We start from the raw sequence: 20,673 nt of genomic DNA on the forward strand, positions 1-20,673 counted from the left end.
TTAAAAAACCGCACAATTCAGCTTCTGCCTTTTCCACTGGAATTCATGTTTCGTATCTCAGTGTGCACTATGAGAAACTCACCTACTCTGCACTGTGAGGAAACCAAGCCTCACGCAGAGGTGCCGCAGTCTGCAGCCCGCCATCAGGTCCACCCGCCCCCGCCACCAGTGGGCCTCTCTGAACCCACTCCCTCTCAGTTCCTCCCAGCCGAGCCCCAGGCCCTGTGAGGCAGCCGTAAGCCAGCCCTGCCGGGCCCTGACCAAATTCCCCACAGAATCGATTAGCATAAAAGGAACACTTTAATCTGCCAATTTTAGATGTAAACACATATTCAGCAGAGATAACCAGAACACTCCATAGGAGGTAGTTAAATAAAGGATACAACTTCAAAGGAGACGGAAATGGCAACCCACTCCAGTACTCTTGCCTGGAAAATTCCATGGATGGAGGAGCCTGGTAGGCTGCAGTCCATGGGGTCGCACAGAGTCAGACACAACTGAGCGACTTCACTTTCTTTCTCTCTATTTCCTTTTGGAGACGGAAATGGCAACCCACTCCAGTGTTCTTGCCTGGAGAATCCCATGGACAGAGGAGCCTAGTGGGCTACAGTCTATGGGGTTGCACAGAGTCGGACACGACTAAGCAACTAAGGCACACACACACAGCCTCAAAAGTTCTCAGAAACATCGTGTAGGTTTATATTTATGGACATGAAAATTGTGTACAATGTATTTTTAAAGCACAGTATTATACCTTTTGGGTAAACTCATGTGCATTCTTTAACATATTCCCTGCATTAGAACACAAACTTGATAAAAGAGTGTATATTCCTGTATTTCCACTTTCTAGAACACCTGTAACACACTACAGTCTCAGACAACAAGGGTGTGCTCAGTTGCTCAGTCGTGTCCGACTCTTTGCAACCCCATGGACTGTAGCCCATCAGGCTCCTCTGTCCATGGAATTCTCCAGGGAAGAATTGCTTCGCCGTGCCCTCCTCCAGAGGACCGTTCCAACCCCAGGATCAAACCCAGGTCTCCTGAATTGGCAGGCAGGTTCTTTACCGCTGAGCCAAATGGGAAGCCCCCAAACAACAAGGGTATATTATGAAAGTTTAAATGTTGTTTTCCCCAGATAATGAGATTATGTGGTTAATTTCTGATCTTCCAGGTTTTTTTATGATCATCTTAGAACATAATCATTTATTAATTTATAATCATAAATCATTTCCATTAAGAGGGGTGTCACCTTGGGACAGTTTGTTAAAAACACAAAATGCAACTAAGGAACCAACTTCTTTTAAATATAGTTTAAAGGTGTTATATTTGGTCTTGTGAAATGTAATTCTAAGCAACTTCACTCAAGAAATTATTATAGATTTAGCACCTAATAAAGCAATCTCTCTTATTCAGTCTCAGCTATAGGGTAACCACCAGCATACCTGTTTGTTTTGCAGAGCTCGCTGGAAAAGTCGGAGAAATGAAGCCAAGCTAAAGCGATACATGTTGTTAATTTTGGACAAGTCAGAGATAATGAAGTACATCTTGCTGGCACTCTCAGCCAGAGGGAGATAGGCATCCCGCTCCTGTGGAACAAGGCGGGGTGGAGGGGGGATAACACCTTAGTACCAGTGCTCACGGCCACCTGCAGGCTCCTGTGCACATCCTTACTCTGCCAACACACAGACAATGAATACAGATGAACCACAGAAGCTCACAACTCAGACATCATAATCCAGCTTTTATATTTTTACACTTTTGTACTTTTATGAAACTACATCAATGTATTCTAAATACATCTCTACTCTGATTACAGAGCAGTACAAGGGATGGTTTTACTGAAGACCAAGAACACTTGTATTAGGAGAAAGAGGTAAACACCTGTATTAGGGTAAGATGAAATGGTAAACAGCTGTGATTAGAGGCCACGTCGGTCATGTGAGACAGCATGGCACTACAGCTATCCCTGAAGTGGAGAAAAGTCAGAACAATGAATGTAGCATGTGGGACGGGTACCGACAGAATACTGATGGACGCAGAGGTAGAGAAGAAGACTGCAACTGAGGGTCCACATTAAGATAATAGAGCACCTAGCATTGTTCAACGTAAGCATAAAATGAACCAATAAGCACAAGGGCTTTCGTTCTGACTGAAGGTAAAGGATGATAAAGATGAAAGAATCATAGGATTAAATGGCCTTGAGGTTATGAATGGAACTCTGAGAAAGTTATCTATGTTACTCTGATCAAAGAAACAGGATTATAAATACGATATTGGCAAAATTATGTGCGTGACTCAGGGATGCCTGTTCAGAAAGAGAATGCCCAGAAAGGTCACAATCCTTCTGGTAGAGAGTGACAGTTATGACATCTGCCATTTTAGTAGTGGTAGAGAAGGTGGGATGACTAGTTTGCAAAGAGGCTCTAAGCCTGTTCTAATTCTGGTTTCAACAGAGCGCTTTCTCAAGTGAAGAAAGAAATCTATGAATGTGCAGAATTTGAGCAAGAACTGAAAAACACCTAAAATAAAATTTGGAAAAGTCGTTCAAGGAAATAGGAAAGAATTAAAGGATGTCAGCAAGGGACAACATCAGGCTGGAGACTGAGAATTCACAGTATCATTCATCTTTATTGCTTTTCCTCAGCAGATCTCTGTCGCCAAATGTAGGAGAAAAAAAGATACATTGTACTGATACAGGGTTGAAATTTTACTCTAGGAAATGTTAAAATAATAAAGTAAAAAGGATTTTAATTATTTATAAGAAAAGAGTTCAGTCATCACATTCGTAGGGTAGAGGATGAAAAGGGAAGAAAGATGTTTTTAATGTAACAATAACTTTTAACTCTTTTATTGATATACTTAATTTGCCTTAACTTAAGAAAAGTTTCAGGAATGGCAAAGATGCTCTTTTACAGCCAAAGAACTAAATAGACATTTCTCCAAAGAAGACATACGGATGGCTAACAAACACATGAAAAGATGCTCAACATCACTCATTATCAGAGAAATGCAAATCAAGACCACAATGAGGTACCACTTCACACCAGTCAGAATGGCTGCAATCCAAAAGTCTACAAGCAATAAATGTTGGGGAGGGTGTGGAGAAAAGGGAACCCTCCTACACTGTTGGTGGGAATGCAAACTAGTACAACCACTACGGAGAACAGTGTGGAGATTCCTTAAAAAATTGCAAACAGAACTGCCTTATGACACAGCAATCCCACTGCTGGGCATACACAGCGAGGAAACCAGAATTGAAAGAGACACGTGTACCCCAATGTTCATCGCAGCACTGTTTATAATAGCCAGGACATGGAAACAACCTAGATGTCCATCAGCAGATGAATGGATAAGAAAGCTGTGGTACATATACACAATGGAGTATTACTCAGCCATTAAAAAGAATACATTTGAATCAGTTCTGATGAGGTGGATGAAACTGGAGCTGATTATGCAGAGCGAAGTAAGCCAGAAAGAAAAACACCAATACAGTATACTAACACATATATATGGAATTTAGAAAGATGGTAATGATGACCCTGTATGCAAGACAGGAAAAAAGACACAGATGTGTAGAGTGAACTTTTGGACTCTGAGGGACAGGGAGAGGGTAGGATGATTTGGGAGAATGGCATTGAAACATGTATACTATCATGTAAGAAACGAATCGCCAGTCTATGTTTGATGCAGGATACAGGATGGTTGGGGCTGGTGCACGGGGATGATCCAGAGAGATGATAAGGGGTTGGGAGGTGGGAGAGGGGTTCATGTTTGGGAACTCATGTACACCTGTGGTGGATTCATGTCAATGTATGGCAAAACCAATACAGTATTGTAAAGTAAAATAAAGTAAAAATAAAAATTTTTAAAAAAAAGTCACTAAACACAAAAACACATTCAGTTTCAATTTCAGTACAAATTTATAGCAAAGGTCCATCTAGTCAAGGCTATAGTTTTTCCAGTAGTCATGTTTAGATGTGAGAGTTGGACTAAAAGAAAGCTGAGCACTGAAGAACTGATGCTTTTTGAACTGTGGTGTTGGAGAAGACTCTTGAGAGTCCCCTGGACTGCAAGGAGATCCAACCAGTCCATCCTAAAGATCAGTCCTGGGCGTTCACTGGAAGGACTGATGTTGAAGTTGAAACTCCAATACTTTGGCCACCTGATGCGAACAGCTGACTCATTTGAAAAGACACTGATGCTGGGAAAGATTGACGGTGGGAGGAGAAGGGGACGACAGAGGATGAGATGGTTGGATGGCATCACTGACTCAATGGACATGGGTTTGAGGAGACCGGGAGTTGGTGATGGACAGGGAGACCTGGAGTGCTTCAGTCCAGGGGGTCGCCAAGAGTTAGACATGACTGAGCAACTGAACTGAACTGAACTGAGAACCCTAGTGTGCATGAGTGCTCAGTCATGTCCGACTCTTTGCAATCCCATGGACTGCAGCTCACCAGGCTCCTCTATCCAAGAAATCCTCCAGGCAAGAATACTGGAGTTGGGTGCCATTTCCTCCTTCAGAGGATCTTCCCGACCCACGGACTGAACTTGTGTCTCCTGCATCTCCTGCACTGGCAGGCTAATTATTTACCACTGCACCACCTGGGCTTCCCTACGACTCTAGACAACGTGCCAGAAATCAGTGACATTCAGCAGGGGACAAAAATGACCAGCACTCTTTATCCTTGATACACTCAACATCTATCACCCTCTCCATAATAACAAGAATGAGACCCAAGGACCTGGCATTTTTGAATAGCTTTCTTTTTTGCAGTCATCATTCCACTGAAGTCTTGATACTATGATTTTTATCATATTAACATGAACATTTAAGAAAACAATATAAGATCATAAAGAAAATATTTACTTGATCAAGAGAAATTTGGAGTTTGTAAGATTCTTTAAGTGACTCCTGAATAAGTGCACTGCTTGCTTTTGTCTGATTCAAAGATTCAATCAAATCTTTATTTTCCAAAATATTACCTTGAGACGTGGCAAGTGTCTGTAGAAAAATTAATAAAATAATATGAACATTATTATATATACTAAAATGATCAATTAAAGGAAGTCCAAGTTAACTACTATTAATTTGATGACATTTATGGGAACTTATGTACTTTTAAAAGAATTTCAATATTTTACAGGCTTGTATATGAAAAGATATTGCAAGTCACTAGATGATACTATATCATTAAAGCATTGTATATATATTAATTTTATCAATTTAATAAAAATAAAAACCACTTAAAGTTACAGATCAAATCATAATCTCATGCTACTCAGAATGTTGTTCTGAGCATATAATTAAACATTAATGAAATACAGTATAAAGACAGTATTAGTTAAAAATCACTTGTCTTAAACATTACTCCCAAGTCTCATATTCCAAGATAGCTACCGTTTTTCTGTTTGAATTTTGATTTTAATATATATATAGATATTCTTCTGATATAACCAAAAACATGCTGAAGGTATTATAACCTTTAAAAAAACAGCATTTGATTATAATCAAAATAATGTAATATGATCAACATCCTGAATAACTAAATTTTACCTCTAAAAGAGATTCTTCAAGCTTAGCTAACTGTATTTTCTTATCTTCTTCTTGTTGTAATAGTTTTGTTTTCTGTTCCTCTAAATCAGGTTTCTCATGTTGAATAGTTAATGCCAAAAGCTATATAAAAAAATTAAAAGGGCCAAGGTTATTTTAACAATAAAGATTAAGCAAGACAAACCAAAGTGAAAACTTCCCACAAACAGACTTTATGTTTGACTGGATATTACAAATATACTACTCTGTATACTTCATTCTTTCTGGTTAAACATATGAGACACTGCCACAATTATTTCTGACAAAAAAGGCAAAAGGAATAGTGAAGCTAACTGATAAAATGTTACATATTATAAAAACAGCTGTAATAAATTGCATCACTTAACGTATCAACATCTAATATTCAGTTCTTAGATTATATATAAAAACTATAAAAGCTAACTTTCTCATGGTAATTAGTCACAAAAATAGATAAAGAGATATCTTACTTAAAATCAAAATCACAATGAGATACCACATCATACCTATTAAGATGGCTACAATTAAAAAGATGAATAATAATAAATGTTGTAACTATGTGTAAAAAGAAAAACCATCATATACTACTAACAAGAAACTAAAATTGTGCAGCTACTTTGGAAATTTTTTTCTATTCCTCAAAAATTTAAACATATTGTTACCATAGTGAAAATCACTCAGTCGTATCCAACTCTTTGCAACCCAATAGACTATACGGCCCATGAAGTTCTCCAGGCCAGAATACTAGAGTGGGTAGCTGTTCCCTCCTTCAGGGGATCTTCTCAATCCAGGGATTGAACCCAGGCCTCCCACCTTGCAGGCAGATTCTTTACCAGTTAAGCCACTAGGAAACCCCAAGAACACTGCAGTGGTAGCCTATCCCTTCTCCAGGGGATTCCTTCCCAACCTAGGAACTGAACTGGGGTCTCCTGCATTACAGGCAGATTCTTTACGAGCCAAACTACCAGGCAAGCACTGTTACCATAAGACACTGATACCGTAAGACCCAGAAATTCCACTAAAAAAAAAACACTGAAATGTAAACTTTCAAGGGTCAATCATATGCTACATGAGCTGAATCTTAATAAAGTTGTTGAAGACTGCTATGTCAAAGTCTTAAATTTAAAACTTTAAAATAGGGAATGACATTTGCATGTCATAAAATATGCTAATTTAAAATTTATTGTATACACATGTTCAAATAGTTCTCATTAAAGTAATACCTATATAGCACTTTTTAGCAATTATGGTGGAGATCTTTCATATAGAGGAAGCCACTCTGTCAAATTCTGCCAACTTCTGAGTAATTTGGACTTTGTTTTATTTATGACAAGGATCATCAAGGCTATCAAAAGACACTGTTGATGAAAATATGCAGTGAGTCATCTAATATGGTAAGAATAATATTCAAAAGGAGAGCTTTAAAAAATACAATAAAATAAATAAGAAATCACAGCAAATATATATGCGACCATTTCAATCAAAAGAAAAAATATATACTATTGTTAAGTGAGTAAAAAAACAAGATGATACTAAAAAATCAACAGGATATTTTTAAAAAGGAAATAAAATTAGTAACTGAGTGTGTAAGCAAAAGTCTGTACATGAAAATTATTTTGCAGTTTATGCAATAATTATAAAATGTAATAAGCCATACACAGAAAAAGAGAATTCAAACATACAAATGTTCCAGTCAAAAACAATGTTGGATTTGGAATCAAAGATACTCAACTAGCTGAATAAGTCAACTAAATGAAATTTTAACACTAAAACTTCAGTTTTCACAATTAAAAAAAAATAAAGTTACTAATCTTAACGTGTATGATCCTTCCATTTCTCAAATTCTAACAGATATAAGTAGACTGTAAAATTAAAGTTTTACTGGAAGAAGTAGCAACTTGACATTAGCAACAAATATATAATTCTAACACTAATGGACATATATTTCCAAGTATATTTTCAAAATCATGAGTTTAAATGCTAATCAGTTTAACAAAATAGCTTCCCACTCAAAGTATTTCACAAGTATACAAAGAAGATTTCTAAGATTTCTAAGGCAAATTAGGACTGTCCACATATACCTGTCCTCGTAATCCACTTCTTGTTGTAGTAAAGTTAACCTCAGTAACAATGGAAGCCGCATCCGGTGGAATAAAGGGATTTGGGCTTCTTGTTGACAAAAACAGGCGAAACTCTTCATTATAGTCGATAATTTTGTCACCTATTTGCACCACATAACGTGGTCCTATTTTTTAAAATGACATAATTAGCTGGTCTGAATATGCAGTATTTTGCTACATGACATTAAAAAAGACAATTTTTTTAGTACTTCTAAATAGTTTTTACTACAGGCTTTTCAATACAGTCCAAAAGACAGCAACAGTGAGGCTACCCAAAAGACCGTTAACAAGAATGCTCTACTAATCAGTCAGCACTTAGGCAAACAAGGATAAATAATATTTATTAAGACAATCCTAGGATATTGAAACATCGAAAGAATATCTACTTATATCTAATATGTGCTCAGTTATGTACAACTCTTTGTGACCCCCATGAATCCTCTGTCCATGGGATTTTCCAGGCAAGAATACTTACTGAGGTGGGCTGCCATTCCCTTCTCCAGGGATACAGTTTTAACATTAACTATATGTTTCATATTATCAAGTTTTCTGAAATGTTTGATTATAGATGACAAAAATGGAAATGCTTAATTATTGTCTACTTCAAAATTTATCAGTTTCAAAGTATTTATTGTGCTAGTATTTAAGATGTAACACTTAAAAACAGAATGACTGGTAAAACCTGGAAAAAACAACATATCAGTAATTGCAAAGAATCCATTATTAATGTCAAAAAGAATTTATTCAGACTATCATGCACAGGAGCTTTGCAACAAGTGAAACTGAGAAAAAGTAAACTTCTGCCTCATAAAGAAGCTTTTTATATTCTAATATAAATAACAATTATTTTAATTATATATCATATACAGAAAAATCAATCAAATATTACACCCATTATTTATGATTTCAACTGATAAAAGTAACTAATTTTTTAGGTAAAAAAACACACATTAGCAAAGATTATTTTCTAATGTTACGAAAACCAATGTAAAGAATTTTTGAGAATCCCAGAATAGATTTTAAAATTTTACTTAACTTTTTAACCTTAACATGAAAAGAATTCAAAACATAATTTATGAAAGAGGATATTCAAAGGATCAAAAAAATCAAAATAATATTGAAAGAAAAATACAAATTTAAAGAGTCAATGTAATAACTATATACCAAATAGAATGATTCAAAACAAAACAAGCAGAATAAATGCAAAGAAAACTAATCTGAGGACATCATAGTAAAATCAATGAAAACCAATTACAAAGAAAAGTTATACATTATCCAGAGAAAAATGATGTATCACTTACAAAAAAGCAACAATAAACCAGCAGGCAATTTCTCAATAGGCATAAGCTAGAATAAGATGCAATAAAAACCTTAAAGTGCTACAGAAAATAGCTGTCAACCTAGAATTCTGTTAGATACAGAGAAAAAAATATCACTTAAAAATGAAAAAAATGCTTGTTTCAACAGATCTGCACTAAATGAAATGACAAATGAAATTCTTCAGACAGAAAATAATAATCCCAGCGGAAATGAGACAATGGAAACACTGGGAGAACACCATAAAGGTTAAACATGTATAAATACAGACCTTAAAATCAGTAATTATAACATCATATGGAGCATGATAATGCAGCACAATAATGATGCAAAAGCAAGTATGGGGTGTATGGAATTAAAGATCATAGAAAAGTGGCCATCATTTATCTATTAAAGTTAAGCCACAGACGCATATTGTTATACACAGAGTAGCCATGAAAAACAAACATCTGATTAAAAATCAATCAGGCTCCTTAAAAAACAGTATTAGTTATTGCAAGAATTGGTTAACTAAAATATACATACAAAAAAGTAAGATTGTCTCATGAATAGAAATAAAAAACCAAATGATACACTATTTATGAGAAACACATTTTATAAAGAAAACCAATAGAAAGCTGAAATAAAAGAATTCAAAAATATTCCAAAACCAATCTTCAAAATAGTGTAATTATTCTAACACCAAATTCTAAAACTTGAGATATTTCTAGAGTCAAAGGACAGTTGATAATGATAAAATAACCAAACAGAAAGACAACACATATCAAAATAATGTATGTATACAAACACGTAGCTTCAAAATATTTAAAATAAAAATTGACAGAACTGAAAAGCAAATCCAAAATCATGAGACTTTTTTTCTCAATACATAATAGGGCAAATAGAAGTAAAAAGTAAAGATATAGAAAGTGTAAGCATTACAATTAACAAACATTTATGAAAATGAGTCAATGCCAGATCATAAAGAAAACTTCAATAGGACTTAAAAAACTGAACACTTCAGAATAAGTTTTCTGACCACAATGGAGTTACGCTAGAAACTGATCACAAAAGAATACCTAGCAAATATCCAACTCCCTGGACATTAAATAAAAAAGCATTATGTAACTTATGAATTTTTAAAAAAACACAGATCAAAACTTGCGGTATAAAGCTAAAGAAGGACTTAGCAGAAAATTTATAGATAGAAATGACTATGTTAGAAAAAAGAAAATATTGAATTATCAATGCTTTTTATTTCTATTTCAAGAATCTAGGAAAAAAGACAACCAAACAAAATCTAAGGAAAATATTAGGAATAAAATCAATAAAAAACAAAAATTGAAAATACAATAGAGAAAATTAACAAAGTTAAAAATTGATATCTGAAAAGTCAATAAAACGGATACACTGTTATCAAGACTGACCAAAGAAAAAGAGAAACAAAATATCATTATTGATAAATGACACATTATTGAAAACCTCACTGAAGTTTAAAAGTTACAATAGACAAATACCTAAAAAAATTAACTTAAGTTGACACAAACATAATACAAACAAAACAACAGTAACCCAGAGATAAGAAATCCAAACGGTAAAGGAGGAGGATGCAGAAAACATCAAAAATATGTCTACATGTGAAACAATCCTCACTGAAAACCAACTGCAGCAGAACTAGAAGATGTAAAAACACAGATTTGTGTGAAAAGGCATGGGAAGTGATCAGGTCTATAGCTGTGCCCCTAAGAGATGACTCAGAAGAAGAGGGATCATACAGGCAGAGCTCCTCCCAAGGGAGTAGGTGGTCTGAGTCACAAACCATGCAAAGGTCTTGTCCAAAGGTCTGACACTGAGAAATGAGTCTCCGTGCTACCTGCTGGGACTAACAGGAGGACCGTGAGCAGCCTGGATGCTGTTCACAAGGAGCCACAATACATGCCTGCTTACTGCTAAACTAGGGGGAGAGAAGGGATTAAAGCTGCACGGGTAGCTGACTCTGTTCCTATGAAGGCTTCAGCGCATACCCCAATCCAAGCCTGCAACCGCTCAACTGGGGTAAGGGCTGCTACAGATGAGTAGAAAGCTCAGCTGGGAAAAAGAAAACTCAGACCTAAAGAAACGTCTGAGCAGGGTGCTACTGCTGCTAAGTCACTTCAGTCGTGTCCGAGTCCGTGCGACCCCATAGACAGCAGCCCACCAGGCTCTCCCGTCCCTGGGATTCTCCAGGCAAGAACACTGGAGTGGGTTGCCATTTCCTTCTCCAATGCATGAAAGTGAAAAAGTGAAAGTGAAGTCACTCAGTCGTATCCGACTCTTCGCGACCTCATGGACTGCAGCCTACCAGGCTCCTCCATCCATCCAGGCAAGAGTACTGGAGTGGGGTGCCATTGCCTTCCAGCTATTACAGGTACCTACCCAGGCAGCACCTCAGAGCAGCCACAACTTCTGTCTCTGGTAAGACATCCTCAATTTGTACCCAGGCCAATACCAAGGGCCCATCCAGCCCCTCTTATCCAGGCATGGCTCCCTTCCTGGGAAAGGAGGCTGATGCCGATCAGGGAGGGAACACACTTACAGGGGATGGAACCAGCTCAGACCCAACCTCCAAAACTTCTGCTCCAACCACTTGGGAACAGGCCCTATCCCCTCCAGAGCCAGTGATGGCCACGGAGCAGAGGACAAGCCCCAGAAACACCTGGCTGTGAACAAACAACTCCATCTCCAGCCTAACCTACAAGGCGACAGCTGCCAGCAAACCAGAGGAAAGGCAGGTTTGGGGTTTACATCAGTTTCAGCGCTCCCACGGAAGCCTCTAGGCACAAGCAGACTGCAGAGGGACACTCCTGCAAAAAAGGCAGCCACTAGAGGCCACAACAGAAGCAATGCAAGCCCACCTCCAGAAACAAGAAAAATCTCAAATAAGCAACCTAACCGACCATCTGGAGCACTTAGAAAATAAAAAACAAATAAAGCCCAAAGGCAGTAGAGACTTTGAGGAGGAACTATACCTTATTCTTCTTTTGGATCAATACATATTTGAAGCGATTTTTGAACTGCATAAATTTGAGGAGAAGTACATTCTATTCCTATTATTTGTACCTGTTTCAACATCACTATGCAGAAATGCAGTTTATATTGCTTAGATTAAGAACACAGGGATATAAATGAACTTGGACCCAAGCTTTGCTTATTGTCATTTTAGGACAACCATCCTCTGTCCTCAGCGGAAATGTACAATAACAAATGACTATTCACGAGGAACTCAAAACTGTGGAAAAGGACAATGCGAAGTATAATCAAAGGGGATAACAGACTACAGCTGAAGTCATATGAACACATCCAACTCTGGACTGAAGGTGGAAAAAGTAAGGTAAGGTCAAGACTTTTAACTGCCTTTTTCTCAATGAAATGAATAGAAATTAACAAATTCACCCAATCAGCCCTGAACAACTATCTGGAATAGTGGTTCATCACATGAACCAATCATGACATAGAATATTATCATTTTTCAGCACACTCAATTTTAGGGGACCTTGTCAAACTCCATTCTCGGACAGTGAAGCAGATACAGTTAAGACCTAACACCAGTCAGAGCTCATTAAGACAAATTTAATGACCCCAAGGGACAACATATAAACTATAAAGAGAGTCAAATTCAGATGATCAAAAGATTCCTTTCCACTTCCTTTAAGATAGTATAGCAAGAGGTGGTTCAACAGATCTGAATTAGCTCTAGTAAAGAACGGACTGAGACCAGAGACTGAACTCTGGGAGGTAACTCCAGGTTACATCAGAAACCGTCCCACTCCTAGAGTTCTTTCCATAATTTATCAACCACTGCTTGGCCAAGCATAACTATTAGTGGGATAAAAGGCGATCAACAGATAGTGCAGGCTTTGCTATTTCATCACTTTGCCCCCAATAACTTTAATTTTCTAAACTCTGTGGTGCTAGCAAAGTGTGTCGTGCAAGTAACTATGTATTTATAAATAAGTACACGTCTATGTATGTCCACATATACACTTTGCACAACATGCAAAGTTTAAGGGCATTATTTCCTAATATCAAAGTCTGGGTTAGGTACCTGCACAAAGAGGTGATGTAACATTCTAAGACCAGTATTCTTAGCTTGACCAGCTTGCAAGGCCCTTAACCACTGCCTGGGAATTAGGGAATTTGTTAAGGTTCGTACATTTACCAGAACAGGAAAGAGTAGCTCACTGTGCTTAAACTGTTGTACAAACAAAATGGTGTATGCTGAACACCTGCTTTCCTTTGGGAAGTCTGGAATTTTGCTCCCTGCTGGGCAGACTATGCTTACATAATTAGCCCCATTGCAATCTCTGGACACTGAGTCTTCCTTGGTGTATAGACAACTTACACACGTGTTATCACAACTTGTCCTGGGGGATTTAAACAGAGCCTGAGTGACTCCAATGAAAGAAGACTCGGAATCTGCACCTGGTTTCCTGACTCCTGACTTCACCCTACGTGCCTTTTCTCTTTGCTGACTTTGCTTTGTAGCCTTTCCTGCAATCAACATAAGCCATGAGTGCACCCGTGTGCTGAGTCCCTTGAGCCTTCCTCGTAAGACACTGTACCTGGGAATGGTGTGGGAGACCCTGATATGGCCCTTCTTGTATAAATACACTTTAATTAAAAGTTTTTTAATTGCTATTACTATTAGATGCTGACATTACTATCATCCACCTCCAAAAAGTTTTCATATCCTCAGATTCAGTGGAAAGACAAAAAAAAGTCAAAGGTAGTTGTAAAGTTGAGTATTTTATATTTAAAAAATAGTTACTCTTTGGAAACTGTCAAATATTCATTTACCTTGAGCAACCAGATCTCGTCTCAATAGTGGATAAAGTACAGGTTCTACACCGTCCATTTCTTGTATAATAAGGGTTTTCCCAAAACGTACCGCCAACTCAAGAGCTGTGATAAAGTTACTATCCTAAGAGAATAAATAAGAATACATATGAATTCCTTTATTACCTTAGATTTATAAAGGGCAGATATATATTGAAAATATTAACAGGAATAATACAAACATTTGAAAATCAATATGTTAATAACATAAATTATTCATAATTGTCTTCATCAACTTATAAGTATTTGATGATGAACCAAGTTGACTGGATAGATTATCAAATAAATTCATAAATAATTTAAATATATATATTAGAAAAAAAGAATTTTAAATTAATAATAAAAACGGCCTTTAAAATTTTCTAGAATTTCAAATTGATGCAGAAAAAAGTTTTCAAATTCTATATGCAATAATTTACTCATCTAGCTATTAATAAAAACTATTTATATTAAATATCAAACATTGAATGGAGTAACAAAGACAAGCTGATGAATTCTAGTAAACTTATCTTGCTGTGATAGTTCTAATTATTTTGAAAAGAAACATTTAGACAAAATTTTATAACCAGGCACGAATTTTTAGTCTTTCTGAGTAGGCAAAAAGTCACTTTAAATACCACTCCAATTCTCCAACTTTGTTTAAAAAAGTTAAATATTTGGATTTATTATAATAATCATTATCTAAATATCCTACTCTCAGAGGTTAAAGTGTCTGCCTGCAATGCGGGAGACCTGGGTTCGATCCCTGGGTTGGGAAGATCCCCTGGAGAAGGAAATGGCAACCCACTCCAGTACTCTTGCCTGGAGAATCCCATGGACAGAGGAGCTTGGTGGGCTACAGTTCACGGGGTGGCAAAGAGTCGGACACGACCGAGCGACTTCACTTTCACTACAACCCCAATAAGTGACATTAAATATTTTATATATTATATAAATAATTACATATTACAATTATTCTTAAACACAAATGAGTTAGATATCCCCATTTGATAAGTGAAGAACCTTTTAAAGAGGTAATTTTTCAAGCATCTGAATTAAAATGATTAAAAACTTGATTAAATTCAAAAATTGATTAAAAAATTAATCATGCATTAGGATTTTCTCAAAAAACATGAAAAATAATTTCTCTGGCAAGATAAACATGACAGCGAGAAGTCACTATACAAAACACTATTACACTTTATTGACCAATTGTCAAATCTTGAGACACAACACAGATGATCATTGCTGAGTTACATGAAGAGGAAATTTAAAAGTCCAGGGGATTTTCCTATCCCTAAGTAACTTACTTCTATAGCATCCTTCTATAGTACTTAACTTTAATCATAATTTAGTATAAATGCTTACTTGTTTAGTGGAACTAAACAAATTATTATCTCCATAAGGGCATGAACTGTGACTACTAACATAAATTCCTGGGGCTTAGATCAATACTTTGCATATAGAAGGAATCAAACAAAGATTCTTATTCCTTTTTACAAATTATAAAACTAAAGCTAAGAAAGCTACATTTCTTTCCCCAGGGCCCATGCCAGGTTAACTTATAAGAACTCGGTTTGAACCTATGTTTTCTGATTACAGACCCAGAGTTCTTGTTACCATAAAATGTCATTACTCCATTATTACTTGGTATCTAAATTATAAGTAATACATACCTGCTGGTTAATAACTTCCAAGCGTGAGTCTTTCAAATGTGTCTTTAACCATTCTGTAGCTTGGGAAGAAGGGTCGATAAGAAATGGGCATACTCGACTCTAATTTTAAAAAAAAAATTATAAGCTTTCATTAAATGAAAATAATTTCCTAAAAATTATTAAACAATTAATGAGTGAGTTTTTCTCTCAGGTTTTGAAGAACACAAATATACAACTATAATGGGGAAATGTAGGTAGTTTTTAGCTCCACTGGAAGCTAAATTAATAAATTTTACCAGAAATTAATATTAGGTTATTAAATTTAACCACAGTAAAGTTAGAACATAGTCTTATTTACTACTCAATAACACAGAAAATGTACATTAACAACACAGTAAGCAAGCATTCTAGTCCTAAGTAGATGCCATTTGCACTTCTCTTTTTGGTTTTAAAATATACAAGTCATTCCCTAAACTTTAGATATTCTTTGGCTGAATAAACGAAGACCTAATCATAAAAGTATTGCTGAAATAATCAGTCATATAATTATTTATATTTTAAATAAATACTACTAATTTTTCTAAAGTAGTATATATAATTACTATTAAAAAAGGATTATCCTAGAAGAGAAAATTACATAAGATGATTGGTTAAGATCTAACGAACTATGAACTAAATTCATTACTTCACACCTTGCACTAATTAAACTCTGAAACAAACATAAAATTAGAAAACTACATACACATGCCATTCAGAAAATGAAAGGAAGCCAATTATATATTTATATATCTTTACATATATATGTACCTATATAAAGCCAATTATATATTTATGTATATTTACATATATTTAAGTTGACCATATATCATAAATGTATGATAAATTTTAAACCATCTAATAATGATTGTTACCTAGCAAATCAGATTTAAATAACTGACCCAATTTTTCTTAAATTTTCACATTTATTTGAAAAACATGCAGTTACAGGATATAAGGATAAGATAACACGTGAGGGCAACAGTGAAGTGAAGACTTAGAACTGGGGTAGATCTAATGAGGATAACAGATGTTACCTTACTGGCATCTCAAGAGGAGGGGGATAGTGGGATAACACGTCCTGGGGATCAACAGCATTTATCTGCAAGGATGTTGAAAACTGCCAACACACGGTTATAATAAAGAGCTGACTGACTCTAAAACAGCTTTATTACTGTTTTAAAATTCTCTCTAAATATTGCAGCCTCTTTTTACCTGTATCCAGAGGAGACCACTAACACCACGAATCCCCCAGTGTTACCCCACTGTATGATCTTCACCGAGCATCTACTTCTGGAGGCTTCACTTACTGCTCCACCACATATATGTGCTATTGCAAGCAAAATAACATGGCTAGCAAACCTCTTAAGTATTATCAAAGTATTACATCCTAGGTTTTAGATCTCATTTTATGCCAGCATTCAATAGCCAACATTCCACAAGTAAACCAGATTTTGCTTAACTACAAAAACAATTATTTTAAATTTTAACAAGTTCTTACCCATGATTTCAAGCCAATGATCTGAAGCAGTTAAAAAGAGAATAAGATAATGTTTCAAAAAATCATGTATTTAGCACAGAAAATATGCCTAAGGATTTCAAAGAATACTTACAAGTTTGTGTTCATCTTATTTATACTTCTCCAGAGACACAGAGAAGACCTCTAAGGTATACTTTAGGTGAGTGTTCCATGATTAAATGTGGTCAAATTCTACATTTAACAAATTATAGATCGAAAAATGTTGAGCTTTCATTCATTCATGCTATTCATTCATCTACCATACAATGCAAGGGATACAAAAACTAACAAAATACATTCCCTCACCCTTACTGGCCACCATCCAATAAAGAAGCAAAAGATGAAAAATTTTTTTAAATCAAAGATAACTCAAAATTATAAGTGGATCATAAGTGGAGTTAGGGGAAGCTGCTGGGAAGCAATTCAAGTCTAACTAGATTTAAAAAGATAGGACTTTGCCAGGGAAAGAAGTTAAAAAATAAAAAGCAAATTTGGTCCAGACAACAGCATGATTAACAACAGCATGATTGAGAGAAGAGTGAAAAGCCTGGGAGTATTTGGAAAACCACCAGTGACTTAGTATAGCTGGAGTAAAAGTATAGGCAGTTTTGTTATTTTTGAAATTTTATACATTGATTCTTTTGGCTCTTTGCAATAAATTATCAATATAAATACTGATGGCCAAAAAAAAGTTTAGGCAAAGATGACGCATATAAAATGGTAGGAGTAATCAGAGGTCTTTCTGATCATAAAGAAGCTTTCATGCCATGTTTAAGGATAATGAAATTTTTCTTTTCAGGTAATAAGCAGTCATTGAAATATATTATTCAAGGAATTGTTATGATCAGATTAACATTTTAGGAGAATCAGTCCAAAAACAATAAGGGAACTGATACTGGGGGCAAGTGACCAACTGCTATTATGATGTATTTACCACAACATGAGGTAGGCCTCAGTGAAGCCACTGGCAGCAGGCATGGTTGGAACAGAATGAATTCAGGACACATTTGAGAAATAGATTTGAGAAGACTGGCTGAATAATTAACTGAGTGAACAATTAAAGAGACATAGCTAAGAATGATTTGCAGTCCGCATTACTAGACCAAAACAGTGACATCTCCAGCATTAGGAAACAGAAGAGAAGCAGGTTATAATAAGTCAGAGAGGAAGAGAAACAATTACTAGAGAACACAGCTACCTTTGCCTAACATGCATGCCCCAATCATACATTTCTCATGGGATTATCAGTCCTCCAGAACTGCATACAAGGGGTGAGCAAGTGACCCAAACTAACCAATAAGAAACTTTTGTTGAGGACTGACATAAATAATGGAAAGGATGAGAAGTGATATCTTTAGTCCGAGAACAGAAACTGCGATAACGGTAAAACTCACGAGTCACCAATGTCTATCAATAACACATGGCAGAACCTATCGAAGAATAAATCCATCTAAGAATATCGAAGAATAAATCCATCTCTTAAGATGGAGGAAAGAGAGAGAGAGATGTCCAGGTAATATCATTTGAATCCGGAAGCTAGTTTAAACCATTTGAACCTCTCAGTTACTTTAAAGCATAAATTACTTTTTAGAAAGAAAATGTATTATATATACTTGGCCACTGATTCTAAACTTAAAAAAAATTTTTTTTAATGATTAAAGACAAAGTTTGAACTGCATATAAAGCTCCAGAAAATAATATCTAATACGAAATTAGAACTACAGATCAGGGGCTCAGAACAGAGGTCAAATGTTAGAGTCAAACATGGTATCAATTGTAATTCTTCTCTTCTTGGGGGGAAAAAAAAGGTTAGGGGACATTTTTGAAAGCGATTTTTTTCTTCCGCTTTTACTGATATATAATTGACAATCATGTGTAAGTTAAGATGTACAAAACAGTGATTTCACTTACATGTATCATGAAATGATTGTCATAGTAAATTTACTGAATATCCATAATATCATACAGGTGCAAAATTCAAGAAATAGTTTTGTTTTTTTTTTCTTGCAATGAGAACTCTTAGGACTTCATCTCTAAGCAACTTTCATATATAACATAGAGCAGCGGTAATAATATTTATCATGTTGTACATAATGTCCCTAGTGCGTATTTATTTTATACTTGAAAGTTTGTCCCTTCTGACTTTCATCCAATAAGAAAGAAACTACTGTTTAAAACAATTATAAAACTACAACTTTATTTTTATTTTTAATAACCACAAGTGGGTAAGGGTAGAAATATTTTGTAAATACAACTAAAAGTCACCTTTTGATAACATAAGGAGAATTACATTAACGGAAATAACACAAAATAAAAAAGTTAAAACATATACAGAACCATAAACACATATCTCTCAAAGGCAGTCTTACAGCACAGATTGGCTAGGCGGCAATGTTTGAATCTTGGCTTTACCTTTAGACAGCTCTGTGACCTTCAACAAGAAACTTAACCCTTCTGCATCTCAACTTCCTTATCTACAAAAGGATAATATGTGTACCTTAAAGGACAGAAATGGTATGGACCTAACAGAAACAGAAGATATTAAGAAGAGGTGGCAAGAATACATGGAGCAACTGTACAGAAAAGATATTCACGACCCAGATAATCACGATTGTGTGATCATTCGCCCAGAACTAGACATCATGGAATGTGAAGTCAAGTGGGCCTTAGGAAGCATCACTATGAACAAAGCTAGTGGAGGTGATGGAATTCCAGTTGAGCTATTTCAAATCCTGAAAGATGATGCTGCATTCAATATACCGGCAAATTTGAAAAACTCAGCAGTGGCCACAGGACTGGAAAAGGTCAGTTTTCATTCTAATCCCAAAGAAAGGCAATGCCAAAGAATGTTCAAAGTACCACACAACTGCACTCATCTCACACACTAGCAAAGTAATGCTCAAAATTCTACAAGCCAGGCTTCAACAGTACATGAACTGTGAACTTCCAGATGTTCAAGCTGGATTCAGAAAAGGCAGAGGAACCAGAGATCAAATTGCCAACATCTGCTGAATTATCAAAAAAACAAGAGAGTTCCAGAAAAACACCCACTTCTGCTTTATTGACTATGCCAAAGCCTTTGACTGTGTGGATCACAAAAAACTGTGGAAAATTCTTAAAGAGAGGGAATACCAGAACACCTGACCTGCCTCCTGAGAAACCTGTATGCAGGTCAAAGAAGCAACAGTTACAACTGGTCATGGAACAAACAACTGGTTGCAAATAGGGAAAGGAGTATGTCAAGGATGTATATTGTCACCCTACTTATTTAACTAATATGCAGAGTACATCATGAGAAACACACAAGCTAGAATCAAGACTGCCTGGAGAAATAGCAATAACCTCAGACATGCAGATAACACCACCCTTATGGCAGAAAGAGAAAGTGAAAGAGGAGAGTGAAAAAGTTGTCTTAAAACTCAACATTCTGAAAACTAAGGTCAGGCATCTGGTCCCATCACTTCATTGAAAATAGATGGGGAAATAGTGGAAACAGTGACAGACTTTACTTTTGGGGACTCCAAAATTACTGCAGATGGTCACTGCAATCATGAAATTAAAAGACGCTTGCTCCTTGGAAGAAAAGTTATGGCCAACCTAGATAGCATATTGAAAAGCAGA

The 20,673-nt window shown here is 35.9% G+C and overlaps 1 protein-coding gene across 1 annotated transcript in view; it reads right to left on the minus strand.

Annotated features, from left to right (window-relative positions):
* DYNC2H1 (dynein cytoplasmic 2 heavy chain 1) overlaps positions 1-20,673 on the minus strand; it is a 376,760-nt gene that overhangs the window by 188,068 nt on the left and 168,019 nt on the right. The window contains exons 64-70 of the mRNA XM_052652274.1: positions 17,035-17,055; positions 15,519-15,617; positions 13,825-13,948; positions 7,654-7,817; positions 5,558-5,677; positions 4,871-5,005; positions 1,443-1,586 (exon numbers count right to left, since the gene is read on the minus strand). Of these exons, the coding sequence (XP_052508234.1) occupies positions 1,443-1,586; positions 4,871-5,005; positions 5,558-5,677; positions 7,654-7,817; positions 13,825-13,948; positions 15,519-15,617; positions 17,035-17,055 (807 nt within the window). The remainder of the gene's footprint in view (positions 1-1,442; positions 1,587-4,870; positions 5,006-5,557; positions 5,678-7,653; positions 7,818-13,824; positions 13,949-15,518; positions 15,618-17,034; positions 17,056-20,673) is intronic.

Source organism: Budorcas taxicolor, chromosome 15 (genome assembly GCF_023091745.1).
Source record: "Budorcas taxicolor isolate Tak-1 chromosome 15, Takin1.1, whole genome shotgun sequence".
Classification (NCBI taxonomy): Eukaryota; Metazoa; Chordata; class Mammalia; order Artiodactyla; family Bovidae; genus Budorcas; species Budorcas taxicolor.